We start from the raw sequence: 22,072 nt of genomic DNA on the forward strand, positions 1-22,072 counted from the left end.
GGTGGCCGAACCTAGATAAAACCTCATGTCTATCTTGTGTCACCGTCTTGTTTGTGGCTTGCGCATCTGTCTGCCGACAATCTACTACCTTGGGCATACCCCTGGGTAGACTACCGACCATATTTCATTGACAGTGGCGCGCCAGGTAGGGGGTGTGCGTACTACTCTCCAAGCAAACAAGATGGTCCTCATCTCTGGCTCCGTGGCTACACCAAACGGCCTCACGTTCACCGTCGGCCAGATCACCTAGACCACCAGCTCCGATGACTTCATCACCACGACCACGGAGGAAGTGCGGATTCAATCTACTGTCGACCACTGCTCCACCTGCATTGGCTATGGCTCCGACCATGGTGGACACGGCTCTGACCACGGTGGACATGGCTCTGACCACGGTGGATACAGCTCCGACCACAATGGATCTGACTTTGACCATGGTACATCTGGCTCCAACCATGCCTGCATCATCTTCAGCCACGCCGACAACCCATCGTTCACTTCCTCGCTACAAAGGGAAGCAGATCGACAACACCGACCTGCTCGACTCCATCGATTGGGTCGGCACCAAACTCGCTAAAACCCTAGCTCTGATAAGTACAATTCAAAGTCAACCAAATGAGCAGGTAACCGCTCCCCACAATAGATCTACCCAACCAGCTCGGGCCAGTCGTCCTGCACGACTCGATACAGATCTCGTGGTCATATCTACTCCTGAAGGGCGCTCCGCTCATCGCCGTCTAGCCTCCAGTGATAGGTCTCCTGGTTCTTCGAGTACGAAAGCCTCGATAGATAACTACCAGGCCCAGCCCTATGGCCTACGAAACAGTTGCCTCCAACTACACGTACAACATACAACGCTGCTCGGATCTGTGTTTTGTACATCAGCCTCAGCCGAGGCCAAGCAACTTCATCAACATGATCCGGATTGAGGATTATCAAGAAGGATCCGTCCACACGGTCCAAGTGGGTGACTCCAGCTCCTCGTTTTCCATCGCATCTAATGCCTCCGTCCACACCGAGCTCCAGCATCATGATGATGAAGGCGTCGAATACGATCTGGATATCCCAGACCACGCCCTAGGGTTCCCACAATTCCTGTCTTTCCCGCCAAGATGAGGGGGTTTGATCAATGTTGTCAGCAATGACAAACTGAAAGTAGTTGGTGAAATAGAACAAGAGAGGATTGCACGCGAGGCACGCAATATTGACCGGTTTAATCATCGGCAAATCAAAGCTAAAGTAGAAGAAGAGGCACGACGCATAAGGGTCCAGCCATGCAACCTCAATAATGCTTTTGATAGGGTGGGGGACAAATAGGTCTTTAGGACTCCAAGCGCCAACGTAGCCGTCGCCATGGCGACAATGCAACGGCTACCCAACACCCCCTGAAACCCAGGCAGTTCACGATGATATACAAGCTTATTTGACAGCAGCTATGGCTCAGACTGCAGAGATGGTGAATCAAGCCTGGGCTCCATCCGTTTCAGTCAAATCAACCCACAGCCGCCAATACTCAAGTTGCTCACAGCCACTCAACCAACAGTGGCTCGCACAACAACGACCCATCAGACAACCATCAAGGCAGAAACGGTGGTCATGATGGTGGTCGGGACGACAATCGCCGTCGGGAGGACAACCGCCGCGATGTTCAGGGATGACAACCTGCTGAGATAACCGCGATAATCGCTGCGGTCGCAGGGTTAATCAGGATGGCAACCGGGATCGCCGTGATGGCAATAACGATCTCTGCCACTACCTCAGGGAATGTGATCTGCATGATCGCATCAACCAGAGAGCCAATGATTGAGCATCCCACAAAAGTTATCGCCGTATGGAATATGACACTGCCCACGGCCCGCCGGGTCTGAAGCAGTTTACTCCGCACCTTCACCAAGTCATATGGCCCAAAAACTTCAAGCTCGAGAAACTTCAGAAATACGACGGCAAGGAAAACCCCGAATTATGGGTCATGCTCTACGAAACTGCATGCAGATCAGCCATGGCTGACGAGCACGTCATGTCTAACTACTTCCCAGTCGCTGTTGGCCATGCAGGTCACCAATGGCTGGTCAGCTTGCCGGCGAACTATTTTGATTCTTGGCAAGAGCTCAAGCAAGCCTTCATCGACAACTTCATTGCTACTTGCAAACAACCCTGGCAACAAATATGATCTACAATGGATTCGAGATCGAAAAGATGAGCCACTGCGCGAGTACGTCCGGCGTTTCTCAGAGATGCGCATCAAGGTCCCATCAATCTCCGACAATGAGGCAATCGAGGCTTTCATTACCGGCCTCCTGCTTCCACGATGCCCTAAGGGACAAGCTCCTCCGCAAGAGACCTAAATCAGTCACAGCACTCCTAGCCACTGCTAAGAAATATGCGGACGCCGACGATGCTAAAAAGATAATTATCGAAGAAGCAGCAAGGGTTCCACGCTCCGACCACCCCCCACACCGTGACGACTACCGCAGCAATAGTGGTCGGAACGACAATTTTGACCGCCGCAACCAGCACAATGACTCCCGCGACCACCGTGACCAACATAATCATCGGCGTAACCGCCGTGACGATTATAGGGGCAAGCGTGCTCGAGAAGACGACGGCGAGGTCAATACCATTAAAAGAGGTGGCGGACATTGTAACTACGAACACGACTACGCCAAAGCATTGAAAGGGCCCTGCCAGCTCCATCCCAAGTCAAACCATACAATGGAGAATTGCCGCGTTCTCAAATCTATCTACACGCGTCAACAGGCTCCGGATACATTCGACAAGCCTAACGACGTAGGGGAACAGCGCAACGAGGACAACGACGATGAAGACGCAGGATCCCCGTCACAAGTACGTCAAGCCAACCGATCGCGTGCACACCATCATCGAAGGCAAAGTGTCCATCGAGACCAAACACGAACTGCAAGCTGCTCGCTCGCGCTTGCTTGAACAGTGGCCAACACCTGACAACCTCCTCGCTGATCCGTGGCTCCCTCTATGGTCTCACCGCGAGATCTCCTTCAGCCAAAAGGACCAATGGGCCGCAATACCTGAGCCAGGACGTTTTCCCCTAGTCCTCGATCCTTGCATCAACAAGGTTCAGTTCGACAGAGTGCTGATCGACGGTGGCTAGCTCCATCAATATACTATTTAGGAACAGTCTGCCCGCCCTGAAGATAACCCAGGCGGATCTCAAGCCATACGAGGCATAGTTCTAGGGTGTTCTCCCCGGACAGAGCTCTACACCTCTCAGGCAGATCACGCTACCTGTGTAATTCAGGACTCCGGACCACTTCCGCACTGACTACATCAACTTCGTGGTCGCTGACTTCGACGGCACCTACCATGCTATTCTTGGTCGACCGTCGCTCACCAAGTTCATGGCCATACCTCATTATAGGTAATCTGGTGCTCAAGATGCCTACCAAGAAAGGAGTTCTAACCCTCAGGGGCAACGTATACGCAGCTTACACTTGTGAGGACTGATAGCTTCAAAATAGCAGAGGCTCACGACCTCTCTATTCGCATGGCCGAGACCATGCTCGATGCTAAGAAGACCTCCGCTGACCACCTGGAGATTCTAGAGCTCAAGGCTCCACGCAAGAACATCAAGTCCAAGGAACACAAGGTGATCTAGCTGGTCGATGGCGATCCTAGCAAAACGGCCCTTATCGGGGCCAACCTAGATCCCAAATAGGAAGAGGTGCTCGTCAGGTTCTTGAGGAGCAACGTGGATGTGTTCGCATGGAAACCTGCTGACATGCCCGGTGTACCTCAGAACTTGATCGAGCACTCCTTGAATGTCAATGGCAAGGCCAAACCTATCAAGCAGAAGCTACAATGGTTCGCTTGCGACAAAAGGAGGCGATTAGGGTAGAAGTTACATGGCTTTTGGCAGCCGGATTTATCAAAGAAGTGTATCACCTAGAGTGGTTAGCTAACCTGGTTCTTGTACGCAAAAAGAATAATGAATGGAGAATGTGCGTTGATTACACTGATCTCAACAAACACTGCCCTAAGGACCCCTTCAGGTTTACCTCGCATAAATGAGGTCATAGATTCAACTATCGGTTGCGAGCAGCTTTCCTTTCTCGATTGCTACTTTGGTTATCACTAGATCGCTCTCAAAAAGGATGACCAGATCAAGACATCTTTTATTACGCCTTTCGGCGCCTACTGCTACATGACCATGTCGTTCGGGCTCAAGAATGCTAGGGCTACCTACCAACGCGCTATACAGGCCTGCCTCAAAGAAGAGATAAAAGACGACCTCGTCGAAGCTTATGTTGATGATATAGTTGTCAAAACCAAGGAAGCACATACCCTTGTTGACAACCTGGAACGCACATTTGCAGCCCTTAACACATTCCAGTGAAAATTAAACCCAAAGAAGTGCATCTTCGGTGTTCCCTCTAGCATACTACTTGGCAACATCGTCAGTCACGATGGCATATGCCCTAACCCAAAGAAAGTCAAAGCTGTCTTGGACATGAAGCCGCCCAAAAAGGTAAAGGATGTTCAGAAGCTTACCGGATGCATGGCCGCCCTCAGCCGTTTCATATCAAGATTAGGTGAAAAAGGATTACCGTTCTTTAAACTGCTCAAAGCATCCGAAAAGTTTGAGTGGTCAGGAGGAAGCAGACGCTGCCTTCACACAGCTAAAACAATACCTTACATCACCTTCGGTCCTCACTGCTTACATTATGGCTACCAATCGAGTAGTCTCCACAGCCATGGTGGTCGAGCACGATGAGCCCAGCCATGTCTACAAGGTACAGCGACCAATCTATTTCATCAGTGAGGTACTCAATGAGTCCAAGACCAGGTACCCATAGATTCAGAAGTTGATCTATGTCATACTGATAACATCCTAAAGTTGAAACATTACTTCGACGGATATCATGTGGTGGTCATGACTGAGTACCCTCTGTGAGACTTCATTAGCAACAAGGATGCGAACGAGCACATCATCAAATGGGCAATGGAGCTATGCCCCTTCTCCCTAGAATTTGCTAGCCGTACTTCAATCAAGTCTCAGGCACTCATTGATTTCATCGTCGAGTGGACAGACTTAAGCACGCCTGCCTCTCTAGGGTCCGACGAGTATTGGATGATGTACTTTGACGGTTCTCTCAACATTGATGGTGTGGGGGTAGAAGTCCTTTTCAGTGTCACCATCCAAGGAGCAGCTCTGGTACATCCTCAGGATTTATTTTCCAGCATCTAATAATGCCACGGAGTATGAAGCATGCCTACATGGTTTGCGCATTGCGGTTGAGCTCGACGTTAAATGTCTCTATGTCTATGGAGACTCTGCTCTAGTCATCAACCAACTCAACAAGGACTAGGACATGACCAGCTGAAAAGATGGATGCGTACTGCAAATCGATCAGAAAGCTAGAAGGCGGGTTCTATGGCATCGAGTACATACAAGTGGTCTGGGACAAGAATCAAGTAGCGGATGTGCTGTCAAAGTTAGGATCATCCCGAGCCAAAGTCCCACATGGCGTATTCATCCAAGACCTACTCACGCCTTCCATCGAAGATGAAGATTCCACGGTCGACAAGCCTCCAGACCAGCATTTGGTGGCTACGGTTCCAGCGTCGAGCACCACCAAGCCGCCTCTGACCACTCATGAGCTAGACTGGAGAATACCTTTCATCAAGTACCTAACAAATGGCAGTGGTTACACTGATCAGACTAGAAAACGAGCGCCTGATGCATCGTAGTAAGCAATACCTGCTCGTCGATGGCAAGTTATGGCGCAAGAACGCAAAGGAGGAAATCTTGATGAAGTGTATAACCTAGGAGGATGGCGAACACCTCCTGGACCAAATCCACTCTAGCTCCTGCAGCAACCACGTGGCCTCAAGAACGCTGGTTGGTAAGGCTTTCCGAGCAGGGTTCTATTGGCCATCAGCAGTAGCCGACGCAGAGAAGCTAGTCTGCCACTGTGAGGGTTGTCAGTTCTTCGCCAAGAGAATCCACGTACCAGCACATAAGATCCAGACAATACCAGCCTCTTGGCCCTTTGCATGCTAGGGACTAGATATGATCGGGCCCTTCAAACCGGCTCCTAGGAAATTTACATGCGTCTTTGTGCTGATCGATAAATTTTCTAAGTGGATAGAATACATGCCTCTGGTACAGGCATCCTCAGAAAAGGCTATCACATTCCTCGACCAGGTCATCCACCATTTCAGCATACCTAACAACATCATCACTGATCTGGGTACTCAGTTCACTGGGAACGCTTTTTGGGACTTCTGCGATGAACGGAGCATAGTAGTAAAATACGTCTCGGTGGCGCACCCTAGAGCTAATGGACAAGTCGAGCGAGCAAATGGCATGATCTTGGATGCATTGAAGAAGAGGATGTATAGGGAAAATGACAAAGCTCCCGAAAGATGGCTCAAAGAGTTGCCAGCCATGGTCTGGGGCCTTAGAACTCAGCCCAGTCGTAACACTAGCGTCTCACCATACTTTATGGTTTACTGGCGCTGAGGCAGTCCTCCCAGCAGATATAGCTTTCAGAGCAGCATGGGTAGAGAACTTCGACTGAAGGCAAGGTCAATGAAGTACGGGAGCTAGAAGTGAATAGTGCAGAAGAGAAGCGGCTCGATTCTTGTGTACGTATAGCCAAATACCTTGCTGTTTTGCGCAGGTACTACAACAAGAGCGTTAAAGAGCGGTTCTTCATGGTCGGGGACCTAGTCCTAAAGTGGAAGACGAATCAGGCTGGTGTCCATAAACTCAGCAACCCCATGGGAGGGGCCCTTTATGATCAAGGAAGTCACACGACCAATGTCTTATAGGTTAGCTCACTTGGATGGTACGGACGTACCAAATTCATGGCATATCGACAAGCTTAGACATTTCTATGCTTAACTACTGAGATATGTACTCCTCTTGTACTTTCGATTTACTTCAATAAAGCTATTATGATTCCTCTGACCACTCTAATGTGTCACTTTGAATTTTATGGTTATTCCAACTTAGCCAGTAAAAGCCGACCACCATTCCTTCTATGGTTTTTTGGAGTAGGCCCTGTCTTCGATTCCTCCCAACACGTACATGGGATCTGCTCTCTATGCTACGGGTGATCAGCAGGTCCCCCCTAGTTTGACTTGTCCACGTCTACGTTGGAAGCTAGTCCACCACTGGTTTGACCACTGCCGTACTCGAGGACTGCTACAGCCACTACCGTGCTCGGGGACTGCTCCGACCACTAATGTGCTCGGGAACTGTCCCAACCACTATTCGGAGATCGTTCTCCTCGGCTACATGTGATTTGTACTCACATACAGTTGAGAGACATTTATTTAGACCTTGCTACAAGGCTCATTCTTCGCCTTCCAGCAAGCTCGGGGACTACATCGGTACGATGCACCTGCCGGTGCATCTCTTATTGCCTATACGACGATTGGATTCTTAACTCCAAAGGAAATTCTTTTTAGACCCTGGCACCATGTGCCTACATCACCTACTACTAGGCACGGGGACTAAGTGGGCACACTTCACCTTGCGGTGAATGTATTTATTTAATCGACCCTAATGCTTTGATTGATTAAACGGATTACTATCGTGCTCGGGAACTGTCCCGACCACTGCTCGGAGATCGTTCTCCTCGGCTACATGTGATTTGTACTCACATACAGTTGAGAGACATTTATTTAGACCTTGCTACAAGGCTCATACTTTGCCTTCCAGCAAGCCCGGGGACTACATCGGTATGATGCACCTGCTGGTGCATCTCGTATCGCCTATCCGACGATTGGGTTCTCAACATAACTGGGAATTCTTTTTAGACCCTGGCACCACATGACTACGTCACCTACTACCAGGCTTGGGGACTAAGTGGGCACACTTCACCTTGTGGTGAATGTGTTTGTTTTTTGACCCCTATGCCTCTGATGATCAAGGATGCTACGCTTCAAGATTCACTTATATTTCTTTTCAGAAATACAAGTGGGCACACTTCACAGGATAGAAATCTTTTTCTTTTTTCTTAAGAGCACCATGCATTCTTTGGACAACCTACTTCTCTGGTGATAATGGTGGTCAGAAATGTCAAGGACTCAAGCTTTACTATTTGGAGAAGGTTAAAATGGCGTGTCGCAGAATAATACATGGTGCTCGGGGACTAGCTGTGGGGGTATTAACCCCTATACCCTTATGGCTAGGATTGGGCCGGCCCGGATCAGTGGGTCCGATCCACCAAAAGATGACGCGTGGCCATGGCCAACCTGTTCGGAGTCCCGCGTAAGGAGTCAAGATAGATTTGGCGATCAAGCAAGATCTTGGTCAGGTTAGAATAGGAATCCTTATCTGGTCACCTATGGCAATTGTAACTGACTAGGATTAGTTTCCAGATCTGTAACCCTGCCCCCTGGACTATATAAGGCGGGTAGGGGACCCCTCTAAAAACATCTCTCATTGACATACAGCAATACAATCAGACATAGGACAGTAGGTATTACGCCTTTTTGGTGGTCGAACCTAGATAAAACCTCGTGTCTATCTTGCATCACCGTCTTATTTGTGGCTTGCGCATCTGTCTACCAACAATCTACTACCTTGGGCATACCCCTAGGTAGACTGCCGACCATATTTCATCGACACTATGGATACAATACTTGGAATACTTCTAGGTGAAAGCTACAGCGGTTTCCATGCACTTGCAGATTTATCTATGCATGATAAAATATACTAACAGCATATTGATTAAAGATTCTAGTAGAACATGTTCATGATAATATGCTTATAAGGTAGCCATTGTTTATGCAGGGTAACTTTGCTTGTTTTCTCCTATTGTTGATGAAAATAGGATAGTGTACGACCGGTTTTGATCTACCAAACAACTACACCAAAGATCTAGAGGCACTCCTAAGGAAGAAACGGTCTCGCGCCACTTCTTCTTCTACCACTCCACCGACAGTCAATCCAGTCACCCCCGTACCATCCGCTAGTCCAATCATGGCCAAGACCCTCCGTGACTACTCCACCCTTATTGTTGCCAACAGTGCCCATTTGGCCCGCTATTAGGGATGGGAACTTCGAGCTCCATACCAGCCTCATCACGATGGCGTAGGCAAACCAATTCCATGGTTTGCCAAGCGAGGATGCAAACGCATATCTCCAACACTTCCTCGAGTTGTACGACATGATCGTCATCATGGACATTGCACCTGAGAGCATCAGGTTTTGCTTATTTCCCTTCTCCCTTTCAGGGAAGGCAAAGCAGTGGTTTTACAAGAAAAAGGAAGCGGTCAAGACATGGGACAAATGTTCTACGACATTCCTTGCCAAGTTCTTCCCCATGGGAAAAACCAATGCCCTAAGGGGACGAATTTTGAACTTCTAGCAAAGCTCCATGGAAACTATTCTCGAGGCATGGGAGAGGCTGTAGGACTACATCCAATCATGCCCGCACCACGGGATTGAAAACTGGTTAGTGCTCCAAAATTTTTATGATGGATTAATACCCATGTCTAGGGGCCACCTCGACGCTGTTGCTAGAGGTGCCTTCCTTTCCCTCACCATTGATGGAGCCACGCTCTCATCAATGGTGTTGAATCAAAGCTGGGGGGAGGAAAGGAAAGCACAAAAAGGAATGCATACTGTGAAGGAGACGGATATGGTTTCCACAAAAATAGATCTGTCAGTGCAGAATGTGACCAACTAGTGAAATTTGTAGTTTTGTTGTACATTGTGATCGAAGGTGGCCTAGCACTCAATGACACAAGATTTATACTGGTTCGCGCAACATGCCTTACGTCTAGTCAGGGTCGGTCGGTGACTTTATTCCTGAGCCCAGGTGCTCGAAGTTTGCAGTGGGGTTACAAATGAGAAGGAGAAAGATGGGGTGTATAAGAGGTCCGGTCGGCTTCGACCGGAAGGGCTGAGAGTGACAAGAACTTTGCTATGAGCTACGTGTTCAAGCGAGTGCTTGCGGTCGGAACTTGGTGGTTCTGTGGTTATGAGCTATCGATCTAAGGAGCTCTAGCCTACTAGAATCGGTCTTTGATCATTCCGTCCCCCTATTGGAGGGAGTCCATCCCCTTTATAGATGAAGGGGATGGCTTTATAGGTAAGAGGGAGAGGGTACGAATGGTTTTAAGCCTTGTTGCCCATGCTGACGGGGATCGGATAGTGGTAGGCCCCCACAACGATGTTGATGTCACTGTAGAATGTTAGGTGCATGTGGGAGATGGCACTGTCTTCTACAAGAAGGGTTGATGTGGTACGGTAAATCCTAGAGGTGTGTGAGGAGCCTTGCTATGTTCACCCGATACGATAAATCCTAGTGCCCATACCGCTATCGATGTCTAGGGATACACGGGCGTTTTTACCGTATGGGAGTTTTAGCGGCCCCTACAATACTATAGTGGGAGACGTCGGCGCCTACAATACTGTTTGTATCAGGGTGGCCGCAGAGTGCTGTTCCATGTAGGGTATGGTCCCTGGTATAGTAGTTTTGACTTGTGGGCCTTGCCTTGCCTTTCCACGCACGCCTTCTGGTTCCTTTCAAGCGACTGTCTCCGGTCGGATGGCTCTAGTCGGCTCTGAGTGCACCGGTCAGAGAAGAGTGGTGAGCAGGGTTCCTATGAGCCCCGGTCGAAGGGATGCGGGGTCGGAGTCAGAAGTAGGGCTCGGGGCAGGCCTTCTGATCGGAGAGGCTGTCTGGAGGCGGCTGAAGCCCAAATTGGGTGCTTCGGTCAGAGAGGTGGGTTGAAGTAGCTGATGAGAGGGCGTTGCTCTTCTTGGGCCTACCCTTCCGGTTGGTTGCTGGACTGTTCCTTTGCCCTGTTATTTTTAGACTCTTAGGCTGAGCCTTGGCGCAGAAGCTGGTCCCCGAGGGATCCTAGGTTTATGAACCCGACAGGAGCCCCCGAGCCCCCGGGTGATTTGGGTAGAATCGTCTGGGGGATTTTTGTCTTGTTGGTGGGTGCATGTGAGCACACTCACGGGTGTAGCCCCCGAGCCCTCGGGCGGTTCAGGCAGAACTGGCTAGGGGTGTTTGCTTTAGTGTGCATGTGTGCATGTTTTTTGTTCGAGATGGAATTTGACCAAGGCATCGTTGTGCAGCCAAGGTGTTTTTCAACTTACCTGATCCCAGCGTTGATGCGCGCCGTGGATCGAGTGAGGGAGTTAGTTCAGTAGTTAGAGAGCTCTTTGATCCTAGCGTTGGTGTGCACTATGGTTTTGAAATGGTTAGTTTAGGGGATGGATGTGACCGTGCCCATGGGTCCTGGTGTCGTGGATCCCTAGCCTCGGCACAGCCTGGACAGCCGAGGTAGTTAGTTTAGTTAGTTTTCACACGAGTTCGAAGTCGTGGTCCCTTGATTTTTGGAGCATACATGAGTTCAAAGTCACGGTCCCAAGCCATAGCCGTATGTCGTAGATCTTATCGACACGAGTTCGGGGTCGCGGTCCCTAGATTTCTTTGTAGTGCAGTCAAAAATGAAGCCGTTATGTGAGTTCGAAATTGTGGTCCCAAGCCATAGCCGGATGTCATAGATCATGTCGACGTGAGTTTGGGGTCGCGGTCCTTGGATTTCTTTGGAGTGCAGTCAGAAATGAGGCTGTTACATGACTTTAGAGTCGCGGTCCCAAGGTTTTTGGCATTTGAGCCCCCGAGCCTTGTTGGGCCTTCATGGGGGTCAGTGTGAGTTGTTTTTGCATTACCCCATCCGGTTCCTCACAACCAGAGGGGCTGAGTTTTGTTGCCTGTCCCGATCACTCGGGCTCAAAGACTAGCTCGGTGAGCTCGCTAACGGGTGTGATCAAGTGGAATCTGGGTCCGTCGTTTGTGACGGGGTCAGGTATAACCCTCTTGTGACATTCCACTACTCCTTTACCTATAGCCCGGCAGATGCCTAGGTCATTCCGGAGACTGACCCAGGTGGCCTAATGGCCTCCCCTCGATGGAGATTCTATGGGCATGGCGAGAGGTTCATGATCGAACAAGAAGGTTGAGATGACCCGGTTTGCCAGACTAGGCAAAGGCTACATGGTGCTCATCTACAGTTTTCTCCCCTGGCTCTGTTGTTTGCTCATGTCGAATGAGGCAACCGCCGCTTCGTGACGCAACACAGAGCGTTCTGGTGCATTTCGCTGCACGTGCGATGCTTAGTTCCCGAGCCCCTAGGTGATTCTGGGCCCGAATCATCTGGGGGGCATGGGCGTATGGAATGAAGTGCACGTATGGATGTATGAAATGATTTATAAGGAAACAGAGGGGGTTTAATAGTGTTTACCTTGATGATTAAAGCGACGGGGTTCAGAGGGCTTTAGTCAGAAATGTTCGACCAGAACCTTGACGACCTGAGTGATGGGGTTTGGAGAGCTTCAGTCGGAAACGTCTGATCGGGACCCGCGTTTGTCATTTGTGACAGAGATGGCATGGCCTATAGGGGGCACCCCTTCGCTTCCTTTCCTAGTCATTTGATGTCTATCCTTACCTATCATTTGGGTTCTTCTAGGTCTAGCCTGGGGAAGCGGAGAGCTACCTGCGTGCAGTGGTGCTTCGGTTCCTGTGCCCATCGTGTGGTAGTGGTTGATCGTGCGATAGTGGTGGGCCATGGCTAGGCCATGTCCCTTCTGATCAGGAGCCGTTTCATCGGGCTGAGCACGTCTCATTAGTCAGGGCATGTCCTATCTGCATTAAATGAAAAAGAGAGAAATTCTCGCCCCAGTCGTTTTGGCTTCCCCGATCGGCGCGTCCTTCCGTAACCGCTGCTCCCTTTTCCTTAAGTAGGAGAGGGGAGAGGGTTTTCATTCTGTTCTTTTGCCTGTTCTTCATCTACTGCCACCTTCTCTCTTTCTTTTTGTCGTGAGCATTCCTGAGAGCCGCGGAGGTATCTAGGAAGGGGAGAGAGCGAGGGAGAAGAGAGGAAGTCACCAAAATGTCGGACTGGAGGTCGTCCACCATGAGGTTGTCAATGCTGGAAGCTTTCAGTCACTGAAGGGGTTTCTGCCAGCCATAGGAGGTGGCGCACTGGAGGGTCCCTGGGAAGGAGGAGTTTCCGCAACCTCGTCCGAACGAGGTGGTTTCTTTCCTCACCTTCCATGAGTGCGGATTAGGATACCCCATGCACTAGTTCCTAGTGCGGGCTCCTCAACAAGTAGGGTCTAGAGCTGTAGCACCTCAATCCAACGAGGGTGCTGCACATCGCTGGTTTCATCACTATCTGTGAGGCTTTCCTTGGGATGGAGCCGCACGTGGATCTCTTCTGGCTCTTCTTCTCTAGGAGGGCTATGATGGCGGGGAATTCAGTTGAGACCGCACCAGTGGGAGGGTTCACCCTGTAGAAGAAGCCAAGCATGGGAGGTGTGTATCCTGCATACTCTCCATGCGACTCTAACCAGGGATGGCATGGGGAATGGTTTTACATCCGAAATCCAGCGAAGGAGCCATTTACGGCGTTCACCGGATGGGAGGCCAGCGAAGCAGAAAAGTTGGTCGTGGGGTTGCGCCTACATGGAGAGGCACAAGGTGGATGTCATCGAGGAGGAGCTGTAGAAGCTCATAAGGCTCAGCCTTGATGGGGTGCAGGTGTTCCACACCCTCTTCCACCGTCAGGTTGCGCCATTGGCGGAGAGGATGCGGCCAATGTGGATGTATGGTGGCCGGTTGGACCCGGACCATGTGTCGTCGGAGGACCTACCGGATGATGAGGTCCAGAGTTGCCTTGGCCAGGTGCTGTAGCTAAGGCCTAGGGATACGGTTGCGGGGAAACTCATACCATTTAATGCCTCGGTCGTGTCTAACTTGGTATGATCCTTTATTTTGTTCGTGTTTCTTCCTCTACTTTTGCTATTTCTTGATCCTGAGGCATCCATTCTGTAGGGGCTTGAAAGGTACAAGTCTCGACTGCACCTTCCTAGGGGACCGGAGGGAAGGGCCCGGCAAGCCACCCAGAAGGAGGCGACAGATGCCCAGAAGAAGAAGAGAACCAGGGAGGTTCGGTGGAAGGAAGAAAAGAAGAAGGAGGTCGCCTGGCGTGTGAGGGCTGAGGAACATAGGAGCAATGTCAAGTTGGAACTCGTCTCGAATGATCCTACAAACTTGGATGACATGGTCTTCTTCGATGAGGAGGAGAGTCGGGAGGTCACCGTGACCTCGGCGAAGCGTCGTGACCCTACGGTGGCGTCCGCTGGCGAGGAGCAGGAGGCCGCACGGTGTGCGGAGGTTCCTACGTCGAGGAAGCACGCTGCGAGTGTAGACGTCATCGGCGAATAGGCGGTGAAGCAGACACGGTCACCACGCCCCTCGGTGGTGTCGCCAGTTCCGTCGTCGCCTATGGCAGACGCGGACCGAGCGAGCTAGGTGGTCCGTGGAGCAGACAGACACTTGTGTGTCAGTGGGACCAATGCCAACGCCTGGCTCATAGCCAGAGGAGGCCCTGCTTGTCATGGGTGCGGTCGAGCAGTCCAGGTGGTCTGAGGAGCAGACTAGTGCCCGGGTGATGTGTGACTTGCGGTCAGAGGATGCTCTGTCTGCTGCTCTGATCGGGGAGTCCTGAGTCAGTGGTCGTAGTGACCCGTAGGCTGGGCAGGAGTAGGTCAGGATGACTCCGGCCCTGTCTAGAGTGAGGGGGTGTGGGTTGCAGTCTAGGAGCGGCCCTCATCCCATAGGTCTGTTGCCATTGGGGCCTACCTTCAGGGTCATGCCGCTCACCTCCTGGTATGTTTCCCTTTGCTGCCCTTCGATCTTTTGCCTGTTGAGTCCTTTTAGAGTGTGACCCATCTATAATTTATGTCAGCAGCTGGGGGATGCCTAGGGTTGAGCACCACTCTAACCCCCATGCAGGAGACTTGGAGGCCTACCCTGCAGCATTCCCTCCTGGGGGTGGTGCCCCCTGGGGTGGCTGCTGATAAGGAGGCATCGGCGTCGGTGTTGGCAGCGATCCTGGTGCCAATGGCGGGGGTTGCGTCTGAGGTAACCCTCGCAGGCCCCTCCTCCACCGGTCATGGTGGAAGAGATGAGGGAGGGCGAGCTCCCTATCTCACTGGGTGGAGGGCCGCACGGCTTATCCTTACCGTCGGAGCCAAAGGCGCCGGAGGAAAGGGCAACAGGGACGGAGTTGGGATGCTCGGTGACGTTCCACATGGATGAGGTGGTGGAGATCCTATCCGATGATGAGGTGGATGCCGCGGCGGAGCCGCCGGTGTCACAGTGGGAGCTAGCGGTGGCACCGTGGGAGCTGGTAGCATCGCTGCGGGAGCTGGCAGCATCGCCGTGGGAGCTGGCGGTGGTCCAGTTGGTGGCTAGGCCCTCCGATGGTTTGCTAGAGGGTGACCTAGAGTGGCCCTGCCCTGAGAACCTATCGAAGGCAAGGTTCGTCCTCTGGGATTCCTGGGAGCATCAGCTCTAGGACAATTTTGGGGGGGCAAGGGCATGCCGTGGTGTTCGAGCTCACCAAGCTATCCGCGAAGCTTGAAAGCGCCCGAAAACAGGCTTAGTTCGCTCGGCAGTTGGTTGAGGGTGACCTACAGCTCGCCATGGAGGTGAGTTTCTAGTACTTGTCCTCAACCTTTGAGTCTTCTATTGGTTGTCTTTAGCATGCTTGTTTTTTGTAGGATATAAGGAAGATGTCATCCCGCAAGTCTTCCTTCCTCTGGGCGGAACACGCCCAGATGGTTGAGCTCGAGTGTCGGGTAGAGTCTACTCGCCGCGAGTCCCAGGACCGGGCAGCTGAGGTGGCCTGCGTCACAGGCGGAGGGACAGTGTGTAGTGGAGTAGGTGACTGCCGCCATGCAAGGGCTCAAGGCGATGAAAACCCGCTAGGCGGAGACTGAGGCGGAGCTGCGGGCATCCCTGGCGAGCACCAAGATGATGCTTCAAGAGGCCTTAGCGGCCCTTGAGCCAGAGTAGAGTGCTTTGTCATCGAAGTAGGGTCACCCTAGAGTCAGCAAGGAAGGCCCTAGAGGTGGAGTAGAGGGCTCGGTCGGAGGCAAACCAGGAGGTGCTCATGCTCCAACGCCGGGTGATGGAGACGGAGGAGGTGAACACCCGGCTTGTGCGCGCAGGTGACTCGATAGGCGGAGAAGTTCTCTGCCCTTGAAGAATTCTCATGCTAGTACATTCCCTTTCTTTTTTGTTGTGTTGGTTTCTTTCTTTAGCCTATTCCTAAGCTTGTCGCCCCTCTCTCAAAGCTGGATGGAAAGTTAAAGATGCTGGAGCGAGACCTAGAGACAACCAAGGTGACACTCAGCTGGAATGCAAAGGAGCTGGCCAAGTCCCATGAAGAGCGATATGCTCTTGAGGGAGACCTTGACCAGATCCACAACGTTGCCTAGCTCATCATCTCGGAAGTCTTTGGATTGGTGCCAAGCACTAGCGCGCCTGCTGTCCAGCTGGCAGAGGTCCCAGACGCGGTCAAGGACCTTATCAGGACCGGGCTATTTTATGGGGCATCGGGGGTGCTAACCTCGGTGGCGACATACCACCCAAATCTAGACTTCACCACTATCTACGATGGGTATGCTAAAGGCCTAAGCATGGAGGACATCCAGTCAATCGGGGAGAGCCTACTGCCGCACGCATGGTCGGTGTAGGAGCAAGTCTCCACCGAGTGGGTGATGGATGTTCGCCGTGAAGACATGGCCCAAAGCATGCGTAGGGAGGATGCCTCCGAACCTGTAGATAGCATGGAGCCTAGTTCAGGGGGGAATGTTGCCTCGGCCCTGATCGAGCCAGACATCGTGCTGCCGGGGAGTGAGCAGCCTATGCCTTCGTCGGTCGTGCCGTTAGCTGATGCCGCTAGGCCGGTTTAATACCATGATAAATATAAGTAATTAGTAAACATAAGAAGTTTAAGTTCATGGGGGGGAAACCCTGTGTAAAATGCTCGTGTGTGTTTTAAGGACAGCAATCGATTTTTGTTTTTGTGATGGAGTTGCTCCATTCGGGGAAGCTTGTTCCCTTTTGTTCCTTAGTTTTCCCTTAGCATAATTTTGTTTTAAATTTCTTTCTTTCTTGTACCTACCCATTTGTTCCGTAGGCTGTAACTTTGTGAGCCTGAGGCATGGCCCACGAGGCTTGGCCGGTCATAACCATAGGAAAAGGCGGGGTGCGATCAGTCGGAATGTTCTAAAGCAAAGTTACGTAAGGTAAATCAAAGGAACAAATTGCCCTTTTGTTTGGGTAGGAAGGAGTTTCTCCATATGAAAGTAAAAAGAGTACTTAAAGTAAAAACAAAAATAGAGGGGTAGTAGAGCCCCCTAGTGGAGCCCCCAAGCACCTCGAGCCGAAAAGTGTTCGGGTCAGGGTGCTTTTATAGGAGTGTTCGCTAAGTAAAGGTAAGACTGAAACTTAGGAAAAGAAGAAACGACATAGCTGTTCCAAGGTGTTCGGAGAGAATGTCATCGTTGTTGTCCTTTAGTCGATAGGCGTTTGCTCGGATCACTTCATCCTTTAGTCGTCTAGATCCTTGATCGCTGCGCCCCCTTCTTCGGTTGCTGCTTCCTCGCCTTTTTCTTCCTTTGGCCTGCCAGCTTACCTCAGCAGGTGCTTCAGGAGCTGGCAGACCTTGTAGAGGTGTTTGACGAGGTAGTCGTGGTTTGTGCATGGGCTCTCCATGAGATCGTGGAAGTGGCCCAGAGGCTCTTGCTGGGGTTGCGTGACCATATGATCGGCCACGGCGACCGACGCGAAGTTAGCCGGTTAGCGGCGATCCTTTCTGTTCTTTTTATCCTTTGTGTGGAGGGGCCCTTGTCTTGATCCTAGCACTTGGCCTTACCTTTGTCGCGGCCCCCATTGAAGCGCGGTGGGAACGGCGCTTGCTGGAATGGTTGGACAAAGGTCCGTGGTCCGAGGGGATCGGGGCTGGGACTCCAGTCAACGCTACGTGTGTTTTGGTTTGGCTCGAGCCGCGTGCAGATAGGTGGTCGGCACAGGGTGGTTGTCAAGTCAAGGTGAGGTGCCATTGCGGCTTCCTGTGCCGCACTCTGTGGTTGTTGTGGTGATAGGGTGTAGTGCCCCATCTACTTTGTCCCTATTCCCCAGACGGGGAGCGAGGTCGCGAGTTCGGCGTCGCGATACGAAGCACTCCGCTTATTGAATGGCAGCGGTCTCCAGCAGTGCCCTAGAGGTTCTGGTGGATCGCCGATTTGCGAGGGTCGTTCGGCTCGGACAGGTTGCGTAGGAGCATTGCCGCGGCGGCAACATTTTCACTAGCCCGAGCAAACTACGGGGGATTAGTCCCCCAAACCGATATGTTGCGCTGGGGCTGACGGGTGTGACCCCAGCACCGTTCACTGGTCTATGCGCATGGGGCGCAGTGTGGTGCGCTGAGCGCACTGGTGCAATCGGTGGCTCATGCAGCCATCGTTGTCGTAGTTCCTCCCCATGCGCACATGTGAGCTCGGGGGTCTCCGCATGAGGGCCCGGAGGGATGTGAGTCCATGAGAACTCCACTTCCATTAGTGGGTGTCCTGAAGGGTCCGCCATGGCATACTCCCAGGACAGATGGTGGCTAGGTGCCATGTCACCTGGTGCTAGAGCCATCACTCTCGCCATCGTCATCCATGAGGTCGAAGAAACAGGTGGGAGCATACCTCGTCATTCCCATGAATTTGGATGCGAGAGGGGGCGGTGCCAGCATCCCTTAGAGCCCCTAGGCATATGCGTCCACGAAAGACACGAGGTCATAGGGGAACTAGCCGTATGGTGGTTGCGTTAGGGACAACGGTGTTCCGTCGGGTAATCAGCGGAAGATAGAGAATAGTGAGTACATAACAGTGTGTATATTACTCACAGCGGGGTTTGAGCAGAGAGTTTGCTCGGAATGAAGCACAGATGCCACCTCAGTCAAAGTCGTGCGTCCCAGAGTTCATGGAGGATGTCCCTCCGATGGGTGCCGAGTTGCAAGCCTCCTCGTGGAGGTGTAGTACGCCGAGCCGATTGGCGACGAAGTTTAGGCTTCCGAAGAGGAAGGACTAGGATGTCTCAAAGACGGGCGGAACCTGCATCCCAGCAGGCGAGAGTGCAGGGAACTCCAACGAGCCGAAGCGAATTGTATCTCCCAAGCCCGCCATGGTGGGGGTGGCAGAAGTATGGGCCATCCGATGACCAGAAAGGTGTTGAACGTACAGCGTCTTCCCCACAGACAGCGCCAACTATCGGTGCAGAATGTGACCAACTAGTGAATATTTGTAGTTTTGCTTGTATGTTGTGATCGGAGGTGGCCAAGTACTCAATGACATAGGATTTATACTAGTTTGGGCAATGTGCCCTACGTCTAGTCAGGGTCGGTCGGTGACTTTATTCCTGAGCCCAGGTGCTCGAAGTTTGCAGTGGGGTTACAAACGAGAAGGAGAAAGATGGGGTGTACAAGAGGTCCGGTCGGCTCCAACCGGAAGGGCCGAGAGTGATAGGAACTTTGTTATGAGCTAGGTGTTCAAGCGAGTGCTTGCGGTCGGAACTTGGTGATTCTGTGGTTATGAGCTATCGATCTGAGGAGCTCTAGCCTACTAGAATTGGTCTTCGATCATTCCATCCCCCAGTTGGAGGGAGTCTATCCCCTTTTATAGATGAAGGGGATGGCTTTACAGGTAAGAGGGAGAGGGTACGGATGTTTGAAGCCTTGTTGCCCACACTGACGAGGATCAAATAGTGGTAGGCCCCCACAATGTTGTTGATGTCACTGTAGAATGTCAGGTGCACGTGGGAGATGGCGTTGTCTTCTTCAGGAAGGGTTGATGTCAGTACCTACAAAAAATTGTTTGATACCTAGAGGTATGTGAGGAGCCTCGCTATGTTCACCCGGTATGGTAAATCCTGGTGCCCATAACACTATCGATGTCCAAGGACACACTAGGGGGTTTTACCGTATGGGAGTTTTAGTGGCCCCTACAATACTGTAGTGTGAGACATCGGCGCCTACAATGCTGTTTGTGTTAGGGTGGCTGCAGAGTGCTATTCCGTCTAGGGTATGGTCCCTGGTATAGTGGTTTTGACTTGTGAGCCTTGCCTTGCCTTTCCCCGCATGCCTTCTGGTTCCTTCCTGAGCGGGTGTCCCTAGTCGGATGGCTCTATTCAGCTCTGAGTGCGTTAGTCGGAGAAGAGCGGTAATCAGGGTTCCTATGAGCCCTGGTCAGAGGGACGCGGGGTCGGAGTCGGAAGTAGGGCTCGGGGTAGGCCTTCTGATCGAAGAGGCCGTCCAGAGGTGGTTGAAGCCCGAATTGGGGGCTTCGGTCGGAGAGGTGGGTCGAAGTAGCTGATGAGCGAGCATTGCTCTTCTTGGGCCTAGCCTTCCAGTCAGATGTTAGACCATTCCTTTGACCTATTGTTTTTAGACTCTTGGGCCGAGCCTTGGTGCAGAAGCTAGTCCCCGAGGGACCCTGGGTTTATGAGCCCGACAAGATCTTTTGATGAAAAGACTAGAGGAACGGGCCCAAGAGAAAGATGCCATGATGGGCACCGTCTAGGCCATGGACTCACACATGACTGTGTGAAATCTGTGGGAATGTTGGCCATTCGGGGAATCATTGCCCCAAAACCCACGAAGAAGCTGCCTTCATCAACAACGGGTTTCGCCAACCAGGTAATAACAGGTGGAATAACCAATCTCACCCACAAGGTAATTCGAACTACAACACAAATTACAATTCAAATCAACATTCCTTCAAGGACTTGGTTTTAGGCCAAGTTAAAATTAATGGAAATATTACAAAGAAATTAAAGTCAAATGATAAAATTCTTGAAAATATAAATTCTCAAATCGAAGGATAAAATTCTGCTGTTAAAAACCAATTGAGCTTTAATAAAATAGTTGTCGCAATTCCTATTGAAAGTAATGGAGAAATTCCTTCTCAACCTGAAAATTCTCGTGAAAATATAAAAGCGGTGACCATGAGGGGTGGTAAGACCACTCGTGATCCACCAAACCCTAACCAGTCTATAGAAAAGGCAAAAGAGCGCCGGGAGGCCAAACCTTCGACAAAAGAAAAAGAAAAAGAACAAGAATAGGAGATGGCACCAAAAGACTTCATCGATGCCAGCTACCTGTTGTTTCCCATAAGGAACCACAAGCAGGTCATGGACGAGCAATTCGCTTGTTTTATTGAGATGATCGAGAAGAACATGTAAGCATCCCCCTGATGGACATCTTACATGTACCTTTCTACGCCAAGTACATCAAGGACATTATCAACAACAAGCGACCACTACCAACCATAGAGGTCATCAAGCTGACCGACGAGTGTAGCGCTGCTATAATCGACTTCCCTGAAAAGAAAAAGAATCCTGGGTGCCCCACAATCTCATGTTCCATTAGGATCCAATACTTTGACCAAGCCTTGTGCAACCTTGGGGCCAGCATAAGCGTTGCGCCCATGGCTATCTTTGACAAGCTGAACCTCATGCAATTGACACCAACACCAATGATGCTTCAGCTGGCTGATTCGACGGTCCGCTACCCTGCAGGGATAGATGAAGATATTCCAGTGAAAATCCGAGATTGCTACATCCCTATCAACTTTGTGGTGCTCGACATGGAGGTCGCTAAAGAACAGACCCTCATCCTTAGGTGACCCTTCTTGAGCACTGCAGGAGCTCAAATTGATGTTGGAGCCAAAGAAATCCGCTTCAATATCCATGGTAATGAAGAGAAATTCATAATTAGGCCTAGGAAGGAGCAATGCTCCATGATATGTATCAAATATGGGCCAAACCCACAAGGCCTTAGGGAGGTTCATATACAACCTCAAATGGTAGACAGGCCTGTGAAAAAGAACAAAGAAATCAAAATAAAGCCAGAGCTAAAGAAGGTTAAAATGACAAAAGAAAAGACCCCAAAAGTCATTCACACACCACCAAAGAAGAACAAAACAATGTGGAAACTGAAAGAAGAAGCTCCGAAGTCCATCACTACACCACTGAGAACAAACAAGATGGTGTGGAGGCCAAAGAAAGAGCAGCCCTTTACATCCACTTCTCTGAGATTGGGTGCTCCATCTAGCAAGAACTGAACGGGGAAGGGTCCTACTCATTGGACCTTAAAAGGTGAGTTCTTGCCAAAGATAAAATTGGTAGTTATCTTTGTAATCATACTAAAATTTTGAAGTTCT

The 22,072-nt window shown here is 51.0% G+C and overlaps 1 protein-coding gene across 1 annotated transcript; it reads left to right on the plus strand.

The window, feature by feature from the left end:
- The first annotated feature begins 21,103 nt into the window (after window positions 1-21,103).
- LOC136548503 (uncharacterized) lies at window positions 21,104-21,535 on the plus strand. The gene has a single exon (XM_066540004.1). It carries the CDS (start codon window positions 21,104-21,106, stop codon window positions 21,533-21,535), a length of 432 nt encoding a protein of 143 aa, XP_066396101.1.
- The last annotated feature ends 537 nt before the right edge of the window (window positions 21,536-22,072 follow it).

This window comes from Miscanthus floridulus, chromosome 4, assembly GCF_019320115.1.
Source record: "Miscanthus floridulus cultivar M001 chromosome 4, ASM1932011v1, whole genome shotgun sequence".
NCBI lineage: Eukaryota > Viridiplantae > Streptophyta > Magnoliopsida > Poales > Poaceae > Miscanthus > Miscanthus floridulus.

Coding starts and splice junctions, on each gene's coding strand:
- LOC136548503 (XM_066540004.1), top strand. CDS start 21,104: ATGGACATCTTACATGTACCTTTCTACGCCAAGTACATCAAGGACATT.